This window comes from Mercenaria mercenaria, chromosome 1, assembly GCF_021730395.1.
Source record: "Mercenaria mercenaria strain notata chromosome 1, MADL_Memer_1, whole genome shotgun sequence".
Taxonomy (NCBI): Eukaryota; Metazoa; Mollusca; class Bivalvia; order Venerida; family Veneridae; genus Mercenaria; species Mercenaria mercenaria.
In genome coordinates this window covers 97,820,561-97,834,406 of record NC_069361.1, presented here as the reverse complement: position 1 = coordinate 97,834,406, position 13,846 = coordinate 97,820,561, and the positions used below count along the sequence as shown (strand labels likewise).

The following is a 13,846-nucleotide window of genomic DNA, read 5'->3' as shown; positions in this document are numbered from 1 at the left end:
TCGATTCAGAGTGTACGAATTATGTGTAACACCGTTCTGTTATATCAGTTGGTTTCTAGAAACGTTTTTTTATGTAAAATGATAACTCAGATGTCGTAGCACTCGAGATCTTTCTCGGCACATGTTTGTGCCAAACAGTATGTCGATGTGACGTCAGTATCACCGTGCTTTAATGAAAATGTGAATGTTGTTTCGAATTGGAAAGTTATATAAAAATAACTCACAAGTAAGTCTTCTTTGTATGCAGGAAGTCAAAGACATAACTCTGGTTTATCTGCTGACCTGTTCGACATCCACCAGGGAGCCCATATTCTGCAGGTAGAAAACTTTACTTTAGATATTATATGCCCGAGTAGAGACTGATAAATTCATTGGCCCTAATCATATCGAGTACTTGCACACTGATTGTGAACATCAAAAATGTATTAATAGGACTAATAGCCAGATGAACCTCAGTTAAAACAGGTAGAAGTGTTTACCCATTTTTACTCCAGTGGCAATTCAACACTTAATTACTTTTAAAATGTTTCTTCTGAAAAATTGCCAGGAAGAGTTCTACAACATGTACTGTCATTCGATATTATATCGTCTTTTCGACTTCAGTGGCAAGGTTTCTATCATTAAGGCAATAAAACCAAGAGTACTTGCTCGGTAAGTTTTTTATGTTTACGTTTGAAGTTCCTCAACTCCTAGTGCTTTTCAAGAAAATGAAAAAACTAAGAGCTAGCAGTCTAACAGTTGACTCGTTCTTTTCGGAAAATTAACAGAAATTAAAGTATCTGCCTTTCTGTCCGATGTTATAATGATTGAATTAATTCGCCCTAAATTTCATCTTCTTGTCAGAGCCTGGTTTATTTCGCCCCAGAGGTCTATCATCGTACTAATCTCCCTATGATTGTTTATTTGTATGTAAGTGAGCGCGCCATTCTTCACGTGCTTCAAATGACAAAATCCCGTGAGATTCTCGGGGGATTTGAACTGGACGTTGATATTGAATCACTAGTGCATTAATAACATTTCTCAGAAGTGTGAATGGCAGAGGTATTAAACTGATGATCGATTGTGCCTTTAGAGACCCTTCTAAATGCGGACCATAATCAAATTTGAACCGTTCACTTATTACATGTGGCAAAATAATGAATTGTTTTGGCTGTGAAGGATTCACCAGAGCGCTGTGATATAGTGAGAGATTTCTTTAAAATCTTTTTGTCATCAGATGAAAATTGACTTTTATTGAGTTCGCAAGTTTCAGACGACGAATCCATGTCGATTACCCTTATTCCATATGCATTGGATTTTTTGACGAGCTTTGCCTAATTTCTTTTCTATATTCATTAGTGTGAAATAGGATTTAGAACCAAAATTAATTTACGGTGACTTGTCACATAATATTGCATGTCATTTATCACAAGATGAATGCAGTCATTTAATTTGTAAATTAAAAAATGATTTTACAAAAACGATATGAATGTTATCATTTTTCCCAAAGTGAGAAGACGAGGACATAAGCTAGACACTTTTCCTACAACTCTTAAACCTTTTCTCAGCTTTCAGTCCCTGATTGTTCTCTGAATCTAAATTACCCAATTTCTCCGAGTTTGATCGACACGTAACATGGCGCACGTGATCTCCATGATGTCACGAGGATTCTAGTACGTGACGTGTGAAATAACCTAAGAAATCTCTGCGACAATTAATTGACAGAAAATTGTCAGGGTTTTCTAATCCTTAAAGAAGGAAACTTCCAGCGTATGGTTTAAGTCTAAATTATGTAAATTCGGTTTTATTCAGTAGTGATGGACTTCCGTCACATGTTATGAGTATAAGGTGGGGTGTTGTAATGTCAGGAAACGTAATTAAGTAATTGTTGTTTAATGTAATAATTTGTAACTTTGACTCCTTTTCCTTTCAGTCTCTTGACGGCTTTGCTTTTGCATTAAGTAACGATGGAAGACTTTTATATATATCGGAAACTGTATCAATCTACCTAGGTCTTTCACAAGTAAGTGTTCAATGTTTTTCAAAAGTAACTGTAGTTTTGTCTGACTAGGTTTTCAGCAATATTTAGATCTTCACAATTAATTGTACCTAGGTCTTTCACTGGTAAGAATGCATTATCTATCACAATACCAAGGTCTTTCACAAGTAAGTGCATCTGTCTATGTCTTTCACGATACATAGATTTTCACATGTAAGGGTACAGTATCAGCTCATCAAGGTATTTCACAAGTTAGTGTACATTATTTGTCTACGAATGTCTTTCACAAGTTAGTGTATCTGGGTCTTTAGGAAGTCAAGTTGCCCGCCCGAGCCCAAAATAATACTTGGAGAGGAACTTTGGTCTTCCTCCACCACCAAAAGCTGGAAGGTCGGTATATACCAGTAACTTTATCGTTACGACGTAAAACCAACCCCAACACATGTCAGTCTTTCTATGTCTTTCACAAACAATTTTAACAATGCAAAGAAGTTAACATACATGACATGTATAGCGTCGAGTGAGTTAATTCTATTAGCCCTGGCAACTACTTATATTGCCCTTCTACTAACACAGGTCTGACGTTACTTTGTTTACACGTTTATCCTCAATTAGTTTTACATATACGTACTTTTATTTGTAATTTCCTGTCTTCACTGTCTATCTGCTGTAAATGTTTTTGGTTTGTTCACTAACTTGAATTAACTGATATGAATGACACTAATAAATGGAATGTGGGTTTTTAATTATTGTAGAAAGGGACAAACAAAGTAAATGCAGATGCAAAAGGCCTTTTTTCATATTTCAATTTAATTGAAAATACGTAAAATAAAGACTTAAAAAGACTTATGATGCCAAAATAAAAAGAATGTGAAAGAAGTGAAAAGCGGTATGATCTGTTGGTAGGTAGAAATCAAGCAGGAAGGTTTTATGAATTTGAAAAAAAAACTTTTGAAGCCAAAATAAAAAAAAAAGCAAAAAGCGGTATGATATGTTTATACTTTTAAAAAAAGACAGGAGGGTTTTAGGCGATACTCGTGTCATGATGTACATGTATAGTGTACGAAATGGTTAAGATATGGATTAAGAATTAAGTTTTTTAAGTAGAAAAATCATTCGTTTTCAATGCCACACAATTTTAAGAGTACATGGATACTGTTTTAATTGGTTTGTTTGTCGTTACGACGGCGGAGGTTACAAGTTGCAAATGCGGATACAGTTAAATTGGTGTTGCCATCTATGAACCGCGCACATTCTCAATTATTATACTACTGTTACCCGTTGCCCCCTGCACTGAAAGCAATTCTGCCCTGTCATCCCCAGCTTTAAATTGACTGGCAAATTTGCACATTTTTGTGCTTAAGGTCAATTGAACTACAATATGAAGACTATAATTAGATTCAGTGAATCAGAATAATGACAACAGACTATTAAGAACGCCTACCAAGTCCCGACATTGTTGGTATTGACAAAGAATTAAGTGCTTAATTGAATGAATTCTTACAACATGGCGTTTTTCTTTTCTGTCTCATTTCTTCAAGACGATTTCAGGTTAGCTGCATATTTATTGTTAGAATCAATAAAGATCCATTTTTAATTTATAACAGTAAATTATTTGTGCTATTCAATGAATATCAGAAAGCATACATGTACATATGCTCATGGACTAAAGACAACATTACGAAAACACGAGAAGTTAACTGAACCTGATGAAGCTAAAGTATATTAAATCAAATTATAATTTATTCAGAAATAGGAAGACATAATACTATGGATAAGAAATACTGGTTTATTATAATATCTTACAGGTAGAAATGGCGGGAAGCAGTTTCTTTGATTATGTGCATAGTCAAGATCATCAGGAATTAGCGGACCAACTCGGGATTGCCTTAGCTAGTAAGTAGTTCATCAATAAAAAAACTGGAGAGGAAGTGATTGGTTGGAAGGATGGTGTTACAGAAGTCCATAGAAAAATAAAGTAAAACATATGCCCAGTACTGACATTCAGAATTATTTTACAACATAGATACGGTAATGGTTTTCCTGTGACAGCAGAAAGAACAATTAGCTCTGACTTAATAATTTATTCACATATTTCACATCTTGCATACACTATGTACTACTTTTTTCTTGTGATAATGAAATATTTAAAAAAATAACTTATTACCTATAACGTGCTATTGGTGTCATTTAGTAATGAAAAAAATGCTTTTTCACGTTCAAATGCTTTACAATCATAAACGCCATTATTTGTTTTCTTTTCAGAGTTCTAATTCTTCTATTTTTTTTTAGTATATTTTGAATAAAATCAAATATATATGTATATCCTTTGGAAGCATAGATCGCAACCAAGCCAATCAAATTTTAGCACCGGCTCATTTAGAAACCATTGAAAGGACTCTTTAATCCCGAAGTACAAAAAAAAAAAAAAAAAAAAAAAAAAAAGATTTGAGACTGGAAGAATGATTTCGATATTACAGAAAATAAGAACGGCCCATTAGACGCTGTAAATAAAACATAAATAAACTGCACATTTCGTAGCTAAGCGGTATAGCAGCACATGTATCTTCAGACTTCAGAGTGATACAAAGTGTCGATAAAGTGGTCATTTAGGCAGATTTCACCTGTAACTTTTTAAAGTGGTGTTCTACATCAAGAACATATTAAGTTTCGTATTGTTTCAACACGAAGGTTTTGATACAACTTTGCTACATACTGTCACATAACTTAAGTTAAATGAAGAATGTTGTAACGTGCAAAGAAATACTGTATGCATCGTTACCGGAGACATATAGACTATGAACTGCATTTTTTTATCTACCGTTACTAAGACAGCTCATCAAATCCTATCAAAATATATTTCCGAGTTCATTTGCATAACTTGGTTGTAGTTTTGTTCTGTTTTATGATTTAAATGCTTATTTACATGAAACTATTTGAGGAAAACAATTTTTTATCAAAGCACATGTACTTGATCGTTATTTTTGTATCATATCAAAGTGCAGAAATAGTTTATATCAACGGTGATTTTGATGTCTTTTGATTTTTATTATTTGTTTTTTTCATGTAATATGTCAATGTTAAGATCATTTCGATTGAGTTATGACCATGTTAAAACCGGCTTATGCCCACTGAAGCAATGTTGCATATGTTGTACAAATGAGTCAGCGGGTTTAAATAGTTGAAGTGACATCTTGTGGAGGCAATTATATACTGTAGCTACCATGGCATAAAACTGACACTAGGGTGACATGTACGACAGACCAATGCATAAACATACATTTATTACACTTTAAACGACTTTATAATCATAACTTTCGACATTTAAGGCTTATTTATTACTTGTTAGTTATGCACAACTAATAAGTTATGTATTTTCTTGTACATGCATTTATTTGCTTTACTTTTAATCAGAATACAAAATGTAAAACACATAGATGGCCAACTATCATGAAATGTGTCTTAATAAAAGAGTATTCCTTTTCATTTATTTTATTCTTTAAGGGAAGGCTGTTTTCTGATCAAAGAATAATACCATACAAGTAGTCATCTTGATATGAGCCGCGTCATGAGAAAACCAACATAGTGGGTTTGCGACCAGCATGGATCCAGACCAGCCTGCGCATCCGCGCAGTCTGGTCAGGATCCATGCTGTTCGCTAACAGTTTCTCTAATTCCAATAGGCTTTGAAAGCGAACAGCATGGATCCTGACCAGACTGCGCGGATGCGCAGGCTGGTCTGGATCCATGCTGGTCGCAAACCCACAATGTTGGTTTTCTCATGGCACGGCTCATATTATGTTAAACTGTTTCATTCTCAACAACATTCCAGCAAAATTCACATGTCGTTTATTTGCTCAATTAAAATGAAAGTGTATTGTCTTGAAATGTTAAAAGATGAAACAAAGTAGGAATATGTGATTTAATATTGTTATTTACTAACTCTTTTATATACTTTAAATAGGTTAGGGTTATTATAACAGAACCTTGGTCTGCAATGTTATATTCGGCTAGAATGGATTTTGGCAGGCCTGGATGCCACGAGGCGCATGCGCATACAAAATTCTTTAGTAGTATTTGAATGTTAATGAATCATGATATCAGAATTCACTTAGAAAGAGCACAACAATTAGTAACAAATGTTGTAAAATCCATATTTAGTATTTATCTTATAAAATAATATCTAATATACTTACACAAAATAATTTCATCTTCTGTTACCGAATGGCAGAGTTATTCCTTGAAGCTTATCTCATTTGACAATATGGATACGAACTATAAACTGATATTCATGTGACATATTTAAAAAAAAGATAAATAATACAAAAATGTAGTCATGTGTAAAAATGTGCTAGTGCTCTTCCCTAAAGACAACGTTATCTAAAGACACATATAAAATCTTTTAAACATGTTAAACGTAAAAAGTGAAAAGGTAGATTATCAAAAAAAAAAAAACAACATTATGGCTGCTTCCTTTTAATGTGTTTTTTTCCAGTTGGACTTTTGTCATTGTTGTTACCTAATTATTTTCTTTGCCAGATTCGTAATTGCTTTCTTACATGTTTTTTTTGCGAACAGGTTCAACGATACAATGATATTGGTTGCTTACATGTCTTTCTTTTTCAAGTCATTTAAAAAGCAAGAAATTTTTTAAGACCCGTCTGGTTTGTTTTGCACATGAAGGCTAATCACCACTTTACCTATAAGAGTCTTAGACACTGCTACAAAGTTGGAGGAGAAACCGTACGAAATATAGTCCAGTGATCATTAAAAGATACGAGGACAATTTTTGCTAGCAATTAATTTTTACGTGCATAATATTGTTTGATATATCATTTACAAACTAATTTTATTTACAAATTTATTACCTGCAGGTGTCTCCAGCACACTGTCTTCGCCAGCATCTCCATCAGTAGATAGTCCCACCACACCAAGGGCAATAACACCTCCCGTAAACGACCGAGGTAAATTATTTTTCTTCATCTTTAATAGCTAACCACTCCGTGAAGAAATAGTGGTATTCTTGTTAGTAAATAAGTCATATAGCACACATTCTCAATATGTAGGCATTTTAAGCATACCAAAGGGAATAACTCATAACCGACAGACAAACCAGTTTAGTCCTCATTTTCAGTATGTGGCTCGCACCACCGTGCCAAGAGCAATATAACCCTGGAGTTTCGGACAGAAATAAATCCTCTTACATCAAAGTATGGTATTATCAATATACCATGATGAACTATGAAATCACTCCATTGACTAGTCTATATTCAGAGCAGGCATTTCTAATGATTAATTACACATGACTTAACATTCAATTAGATTTTGTCTTCTTCCTTTATTCCAAAAAGGTATTTAACTACTATTTTATATTATATTGCAGTACCAATAATGTCTCCGAACCTCGAAAAGACAACATGCAGGTCTTTCTGTATTCGAATGAAATCGACGCTAACAAAGAGAGGCGTGCATTCACGTTCTTCCGGGTATAGGGTACGTATATCTGTAAGATTTACCTTCCATATATGCTTTTTAAAAAACATTATAAAAGATACTAAAGTTAAAACTAAGACTGAGCTTTCTATCAGTGTGGTGTACAATATTTTTAACTTTTGCTTATAAGTTAAATGGAGGTTTACAGAAAACAAAACACAAACTTAATTCGTATCAGACAACGAGCAAAAACTAGAACCGACTTACCAATTACACTTGCAGGTTGTGTTAATCGTAGGTCAGTTTCGACCGCAAATTAACTACAACATAGGTAGAAAGTGTCCTGGTCCATTACTGGGAATGTCTGGTGTTGCCATTGCGCTCCCGCCGCCGACGATAACAGAACTGCGGATCGAGGCAGACACGTTCATAATGAGGCTTACAGCACAATTTAAAGTGATTTACTGCGAAAATGTGTAAGGACTTTTTTCAGTGTTTTCATTTGAATCAGTAAAGTTTTGATGATTTGAGTTGATCTACGAACAGACTCAGTCAAACGAGTCTGTTGTAATTTTTTTCTGTTACGTTCTGTACTTCCAAAAGATCTTCTTACAGATTTTAATTCAGTTATTTTCGGGACTGCATTTAATTTGTATTTTGTTTTGATTCAAATAATATATACCTAATTTAAACAAACTTTGCAAGAAAATATTGTTACAAACAGTTATAAAAAATGTTTTTATTTACACGCATAAGAAATGGGTTTTTTACACACTGCAATAACAAAATGTATGCTACGATATGTAGGATATATCTATAAAAGAAAACATATTCTGATGTATTGATATTAACGTTTATGTTAGAACAAGGAATGTTTCGCTAAGCTGTCTGTAATATGACATAAAATAAATTTACCTCCTTTCAGGATATCGACATTAACTGACTGGAAGTGTGAAGACGTGATTGGCAAAGACCTGTACGAGTTTTGTCACCCTGCTGATGCTCACCATTTAAAGAAACTGCACAAAGACCGTACGTCATATATCAATTTCTGTCACTTCATCACTACATTTATCTAGAATGCAAAATTTATTTGCTTCCTAGTTGTCAGAATTATATATAAAACAGTAAATGTCTACATTAACAAAAACCACTCTAACTACCCAACAACATGCATTTGGCCTGTTCATATTTTCCCTATGTTTTGTTTTTCACTTAGCCCTTGTCATGCTGGACACAATTGATTCTGCCTTTGCGTCCAGTGTAGATCATGATCAGCCTACACATCCGTGCAGTCTGATCATGATCTGCACTGTTCGCCATTCAGTCCGTATCGTTTTAGTAAACACCTCTTTTAACAGTTAATGGTACTGTCCAAATTGAAAGATGGACAAGTTCATTATAGAAATTTAGCAGGATAAAGGTTAGAAGAATTTCATTCATTGGCAACAAAATTTCTTGTTTAGAAACAAAATATGAGATTGTGTGCAAAATGAAAAACTTCATTTATCTAACTTACATGTTATGGTATCAAGATGCAACCTTTGTCTTAAGTTTTACACATTTTTTTCTGTTTACAGTATTAATGAAGGGTCAGGTGATGTCTCCGTCCATACGATTACTCAACAAGGACGGTGGATATATCTGGTTGTGTGTGTGCTGCACTTCCCTGTATAGCTCAAAAACTTCCGACGATCAAACTGTTCTTGCCATTTTCCAAACAATTAGGTGAGTTCAGTTCTAAATATGATAATTATGTTTCATAGTACTAGTTGTACCAAACCACCAGCTTTGAAGTGTAGACCTAAAAGAAATGTTGAGAAATCATTCATTATTAAAGCAACACATATATATGTAATTACGTTTTGGTATGTCGTTTTGTCACTCTATAAGTTGCCTGTCATACAATTCGATAAAAACACTCCAGCTGTTTGAGTAGGACATTTTGTGTAAGTAATAGTTTTGCCCAACTGACAAAGATGTGAGCTGCTTCGATTTTCTTTATTCGTAAATGCACATGTCTGTCAACGTGTCTGTTATTATACCCCAATATACAAAGTATACGGAGGCAATATGGGAGTCACAAATGTCTGTCCGTCTGTTCGTCCGTCCGCCCGTCAATCGTGTCAACTCCTTACCGCTGGGAAGATATTCATAAAACTTGCGTCAGTTACTTATCTCATTAAGACGACGTGCAGAGCGCACAACTTGGAGGTCAAAGGTCAAATACCTTACTTCGTGCCCGCTCCATTTCTTCTAAACCGCTTGGAAGATTTTGATAAAATAAGCATCAAATATTTACCTAATCAAAACGTCCAATGTCACACTCGGAGATCAAGGGTCAGATAACTTAACTTCATGTCCCGTCCATATCTTCTAAACAGCTTTGAATATTTTCTTTAACTAGCATCCATTATTTACCTCATCAAGATGGCGTGCAGAGCGCACAATCCAAGTCGCTAGGTCCAAGGTCAAAGTCACACTTGGAGGTCAAAATTCAGGTAGCTTGAATTTGTATCCGCTCCAATTATTCTTAATTAGTGGAACGATTTTCATAAACTAGCGTCAGTTGTTAAGCTTATCAAGACGACAGGCATAGTGCACAAGCACAGTCACTACATACAAGGTCAATGTTACACTGAGAGGTCAAAATTCAGATAGCTCAGATTTGTGTCCGGTCCATATCTTCTTAACCATTAAAACTAGCATCAGTTCCAAACTCATCTAGACGACATGCATAGCGCACAACCCAGGTCTCTATGTCTAAGGTCAAGGTCACACTAAGAGGTCAAAAATCAAATAGCTCAAATTTGTGCCCGCTCTTTATCTCTTACCCACATCTTATTTACCCTCTATCAAAGCGGCCTCTTCTTAAGTTTAGTGATAGCTCAAGTTTCCGTTGTTATGTTTGTTCCTTCTGTACGTCTTTCAGTAGTATTGAGCACAGAGGTGTCGCGATGGACTCTAGTCAGCTACCATACATAGAGCATCCCCAGACTGCTCACGGAAACGCAACCGAAGGTACATATGAATTACTACCTGTGCATTTTCGATAGTTTTTGTGTAAAGATCTTTATTATACAATTTCGTTGTTTAGCTTCTGTTTTGCTATTAGTTGAATGTCATAATAGGACACCTCAATTTTCTGTAAGTGCGACTGGAAAATTCCTTGTTGCAAATAAGATTGTTGCAATAAATGTATTGTTGATCATTTCAGAAATTGATATCCTTATGAGGGAAGAATGTTCCCCTGCATCACATTCTTCTGACAGATCATTAGTAAACAAAATGTCTGAACATAATAGTCCAGATATTACTATCGATAGTGAAAAGGTGGCAAGTGCAGAGACCTCTAGTGTGTTTCCAAGTGGTATAGATAATGATTTCTTGCTGGATGAAAATATAGAAAATGAAAGTGAACCAGTGAAACACGACAACAAGTTGTCCAGGAGAAAAGCAGATAGACCTCGGAAACGAAAACGAGGTCATGACGACAGTCCGGGAGTTGCGTCAATATTAGAAACGTTAGATAACCAGGCTAAAGCATCTCGCGTCTCAGACAGAACATCAACTATGCCTATAGATAATGTTGATTGTTCAGTTTTAAACCTTTCTTCTGGACATCACAGCTTCCCAAGTAGTCCCGAAACAGAAATGTCTACGAAGACAGCGTCACAGCAGATACCGGAAGATCTTTCGTTAAGATCAGATGGGGAAAAACGATTAGATGCCAAAAGTCATGTGAAGAATGACAGTAACCCTGTCTCTAAACCAAATACTATCGTATCTAGTTCAGTACATGAACTTGAAAAGGCGATGAATCGCCATCTACCACCCAATAAGAAGGCTTTTTCTACGGGCAACGTAGATAATCATTCTATACAATCACAAAAATCTGCAATACACTGGTCAGGGTCAAGCAGTCCTTCAAATTTACAGACATCATTTTCATCACCATTTTATGTCAGCAATTTATATACAAGTAGGGAATCTGTAATTCGTAGCAGTTTAAGGTCTCATGCTCTTAATGGTGACAGTAATGTGATAAACATGCTCAGCCCACCAAGCGGTGAAGTAACAATACATAAAGACCAGTTACAGCTACATATACCACACATATCTGTGAACACGAAACAAAATTTCCAACCTCAGAAGAATGTGTCCCTTACAGACGAATATAACATGACACCTCCAGATTCTGTTTCGCCTCAGGATAAAATGGCTTCCACTTATTCGGATAACCCCGGTGCGCGTGATTGTATGCGCATTGGTCAAAGACATGACGTTGGTACCACAACGAACAAGCAATTTTCAGTGGTAAATGACTCGAGCAGTGATGTCACAAAATCACAGTATCTACCTGTGCCAAATTATCAGTACCATTCTTCTGATTTGGGTAATTTTTCTCATGGATCAGCGCCACCAGGTGGACTTCTGTTTGATCCGCGGAACTCTCCAGGTAGTGCTTGGTATGGGTCGACTTACAACTCGTGAAGTTACAAATACAGTCTGTGAGAATGTCCAAAAAATGGCAAATAAGACGTAGAATAATTGTACATGTGTCTCAGAAGATTTTGATTTGCAAACATTACATCAATAGGTAGTGGCTTCTAAAGCAAAATTTATTCAATTAATTGCGTTATTCATAAATATTTAATGCAAGTGACAAAAATCAGAACATACTAGTATTTGGAATATTTAAGCTTCCATAGTCACTTCTGCGTGCGATAAAAAATTCAACATATGAAAACTGAGTTTGGTGGACCTAGGCGACAGTTTATGTATATCTTCTGAAATTGATACTGGGGAGTAGGGATTAAGTGTATGCATAGCAAATAAATCTCGTTAGACGCGCAAAAAGTAACTGAACACTTTAGACGGACATTACAGCTAAGTATCTAGTAAAAGACAAAAACATAATTCCTGTTCAGCTCATTAAGCTATCTGAAATAATCGATTTAGACAGCGGTGTATTAAGCATCAGGTCTTCCCTCATTTATCTGAAATTATCGATTAGACAGCGGTGTATTAAGTATCAGGTCTTCCCTCATTCTATATGCTACCAGGTTAGATAAACTTACACCGTACATACTTACATACTACATGGAGCACAATTAAAAAACAGAGTTATAATACAAAAAATTAATCCAGTTCTCCAGAACTACTCTTTAGCCAGCGATGCCCTCTGAAAATACTAAATAATGAAAATAATAGGTCAGGGTAGACATCCTGGAAGCACAGAGCACTTTCAAAGTTCAGCGATAGTCAATTAGAGACTTATCGTATTCAGCTAATCCCCAAAAATAATTTCACTTCTTTGTTATAGTGTCTCCATCTCGGTGTGAACAAAGTGCTCTTTGTAGTCTTATATTTGCAGATTTTGTGAATGTTATTCAGTGCACAAATACGAGAGCATGTTGAGGTTGCAAACTGCTATATTATTTGAGACTTTTTCTGTGTTTTTTTTCCATTCCAAGCAACTTGATTCAAAACAGAAATCGACACGATAACCCATAACCTTTTCATTCTAGTTACATCTTTGTCATTTTGGTGCGTATCAATGTATTTAGAGAAAAGATGCAAATACCTAAGTTTCGTTTTTATGTACTAAATAGTATTATATAACTTGTGTCTTCTGGCGGCAAGTGATTCTGCTTTTACGACCAGTACAGACCAAGGTCAGCCTGCAAGTCCGTGCAGGCTGATCTTGGTCTGCACTATTCGCTATTCAGTTAGTAAATTTTCAGTAAACATCCCTCTGAATAATAAGTGGTACTGCCCAAATTGAATGATGGACTGGTCCGTAGAAATTTAGCAGGGAAAATGTTAAATGATAAGTCATAAGGGTGTTGGATTGTAAGCAGTTACTAACATTTTATTACATTTTAAAAGCAGTGTGTTTAGGCTCTCGGAAGAGTCATTTAGTATTTCGCGTGTATATTTACAATGGTTGTTCCGTAAATAATGATAACAAAAAAGTTGCAATCGGACTTTGTAATATTGTGATTTGTTTCTTCCAATGAAATTGGAAAATAATGTGAATTATATATATATTGTACGTGTTAACTATCTTACAAAGCTCATGAAATGAGAAATTATACAATGTTCTACAAAAACTAGAGTTTACTGCAATGACATTGAAAATAAAAGTGTCAGCCATACATGTCTCTCCGCTTTTGTTTTAATTACTGTCAAACTTGTTCTTTTCATCTGTTCTGCAAAAGGGCTCGAGTACATAATAGGCCTATACGTCCAGTTATGCAGGCCATTTAAGAATAAATACATGGTTTTGGTAAGAAATACATGGGTGTGTATAAAGTGTGGAGACAGACAATGTGTTTCCTAAACAAGGCCATAATTATTTAATCTCATTTTATGTATATAACTGCAGTTTTGCACCATGCCCGTCCGTCTGACCGTCCGTCACACGTCTTT

General features: G+C 35.2%; 1 protein-coding gene across 3 annotated transcripts in view; it reads left to right on the top strand.

Annotated features, from left to right (window-relative positions):
• The window catches only part of LOC123529391 (protein trachealess-like), a 52,664-nt gene extending 39,086 nt beyond the window's left edge, over positions 1-13,578 (top strand). For 2 of the 3 annotated variants that reach the window (XM_045309713.2, XM_045309730.2), the window contains 10 exons: positions 248-318; positions 1,913-2,002; positions 3,787-3,874; positions 6,853-6,942; positions 7,362-7,471; positions 7,694-7,887; positions 8,337-8,443; positions 8,992-9,139; positions 10,344-10,432; positions 10,629-13,578. In XM_045309713.2, the coding sequence (XP_045165648.2) occupies positions 248-318; positions 1,913-2,002; positions 3,787-3,874; positions 6,853-6,942; positions 7,362-7,471; positions 7,694-7,887; positions 8,337-8,443; positions 8,992-9,139; positions 10,344-10,432; positions 10,629-11,905 (2,264 nt within the window). In that variant the 3' untranslated portion in view covers positions 11,906-13,578. The remainder of the gene's footprint in view (positions 1-247; positions 319-1,912; positions 2,003-3,786; positions 3,875-6,852; positions 6,943-7,361; positions 7,472-7,693; positions 7,888-8,336; positions 8,444-8,991; positions 9,140-10,343; positions 10,433-10,628) is intronic. The other variant, XM_045309722.2, reaches the window with a different exon arrangement.
• Positions 13,579-13,846: the final 268 nt, after the last annotated feature.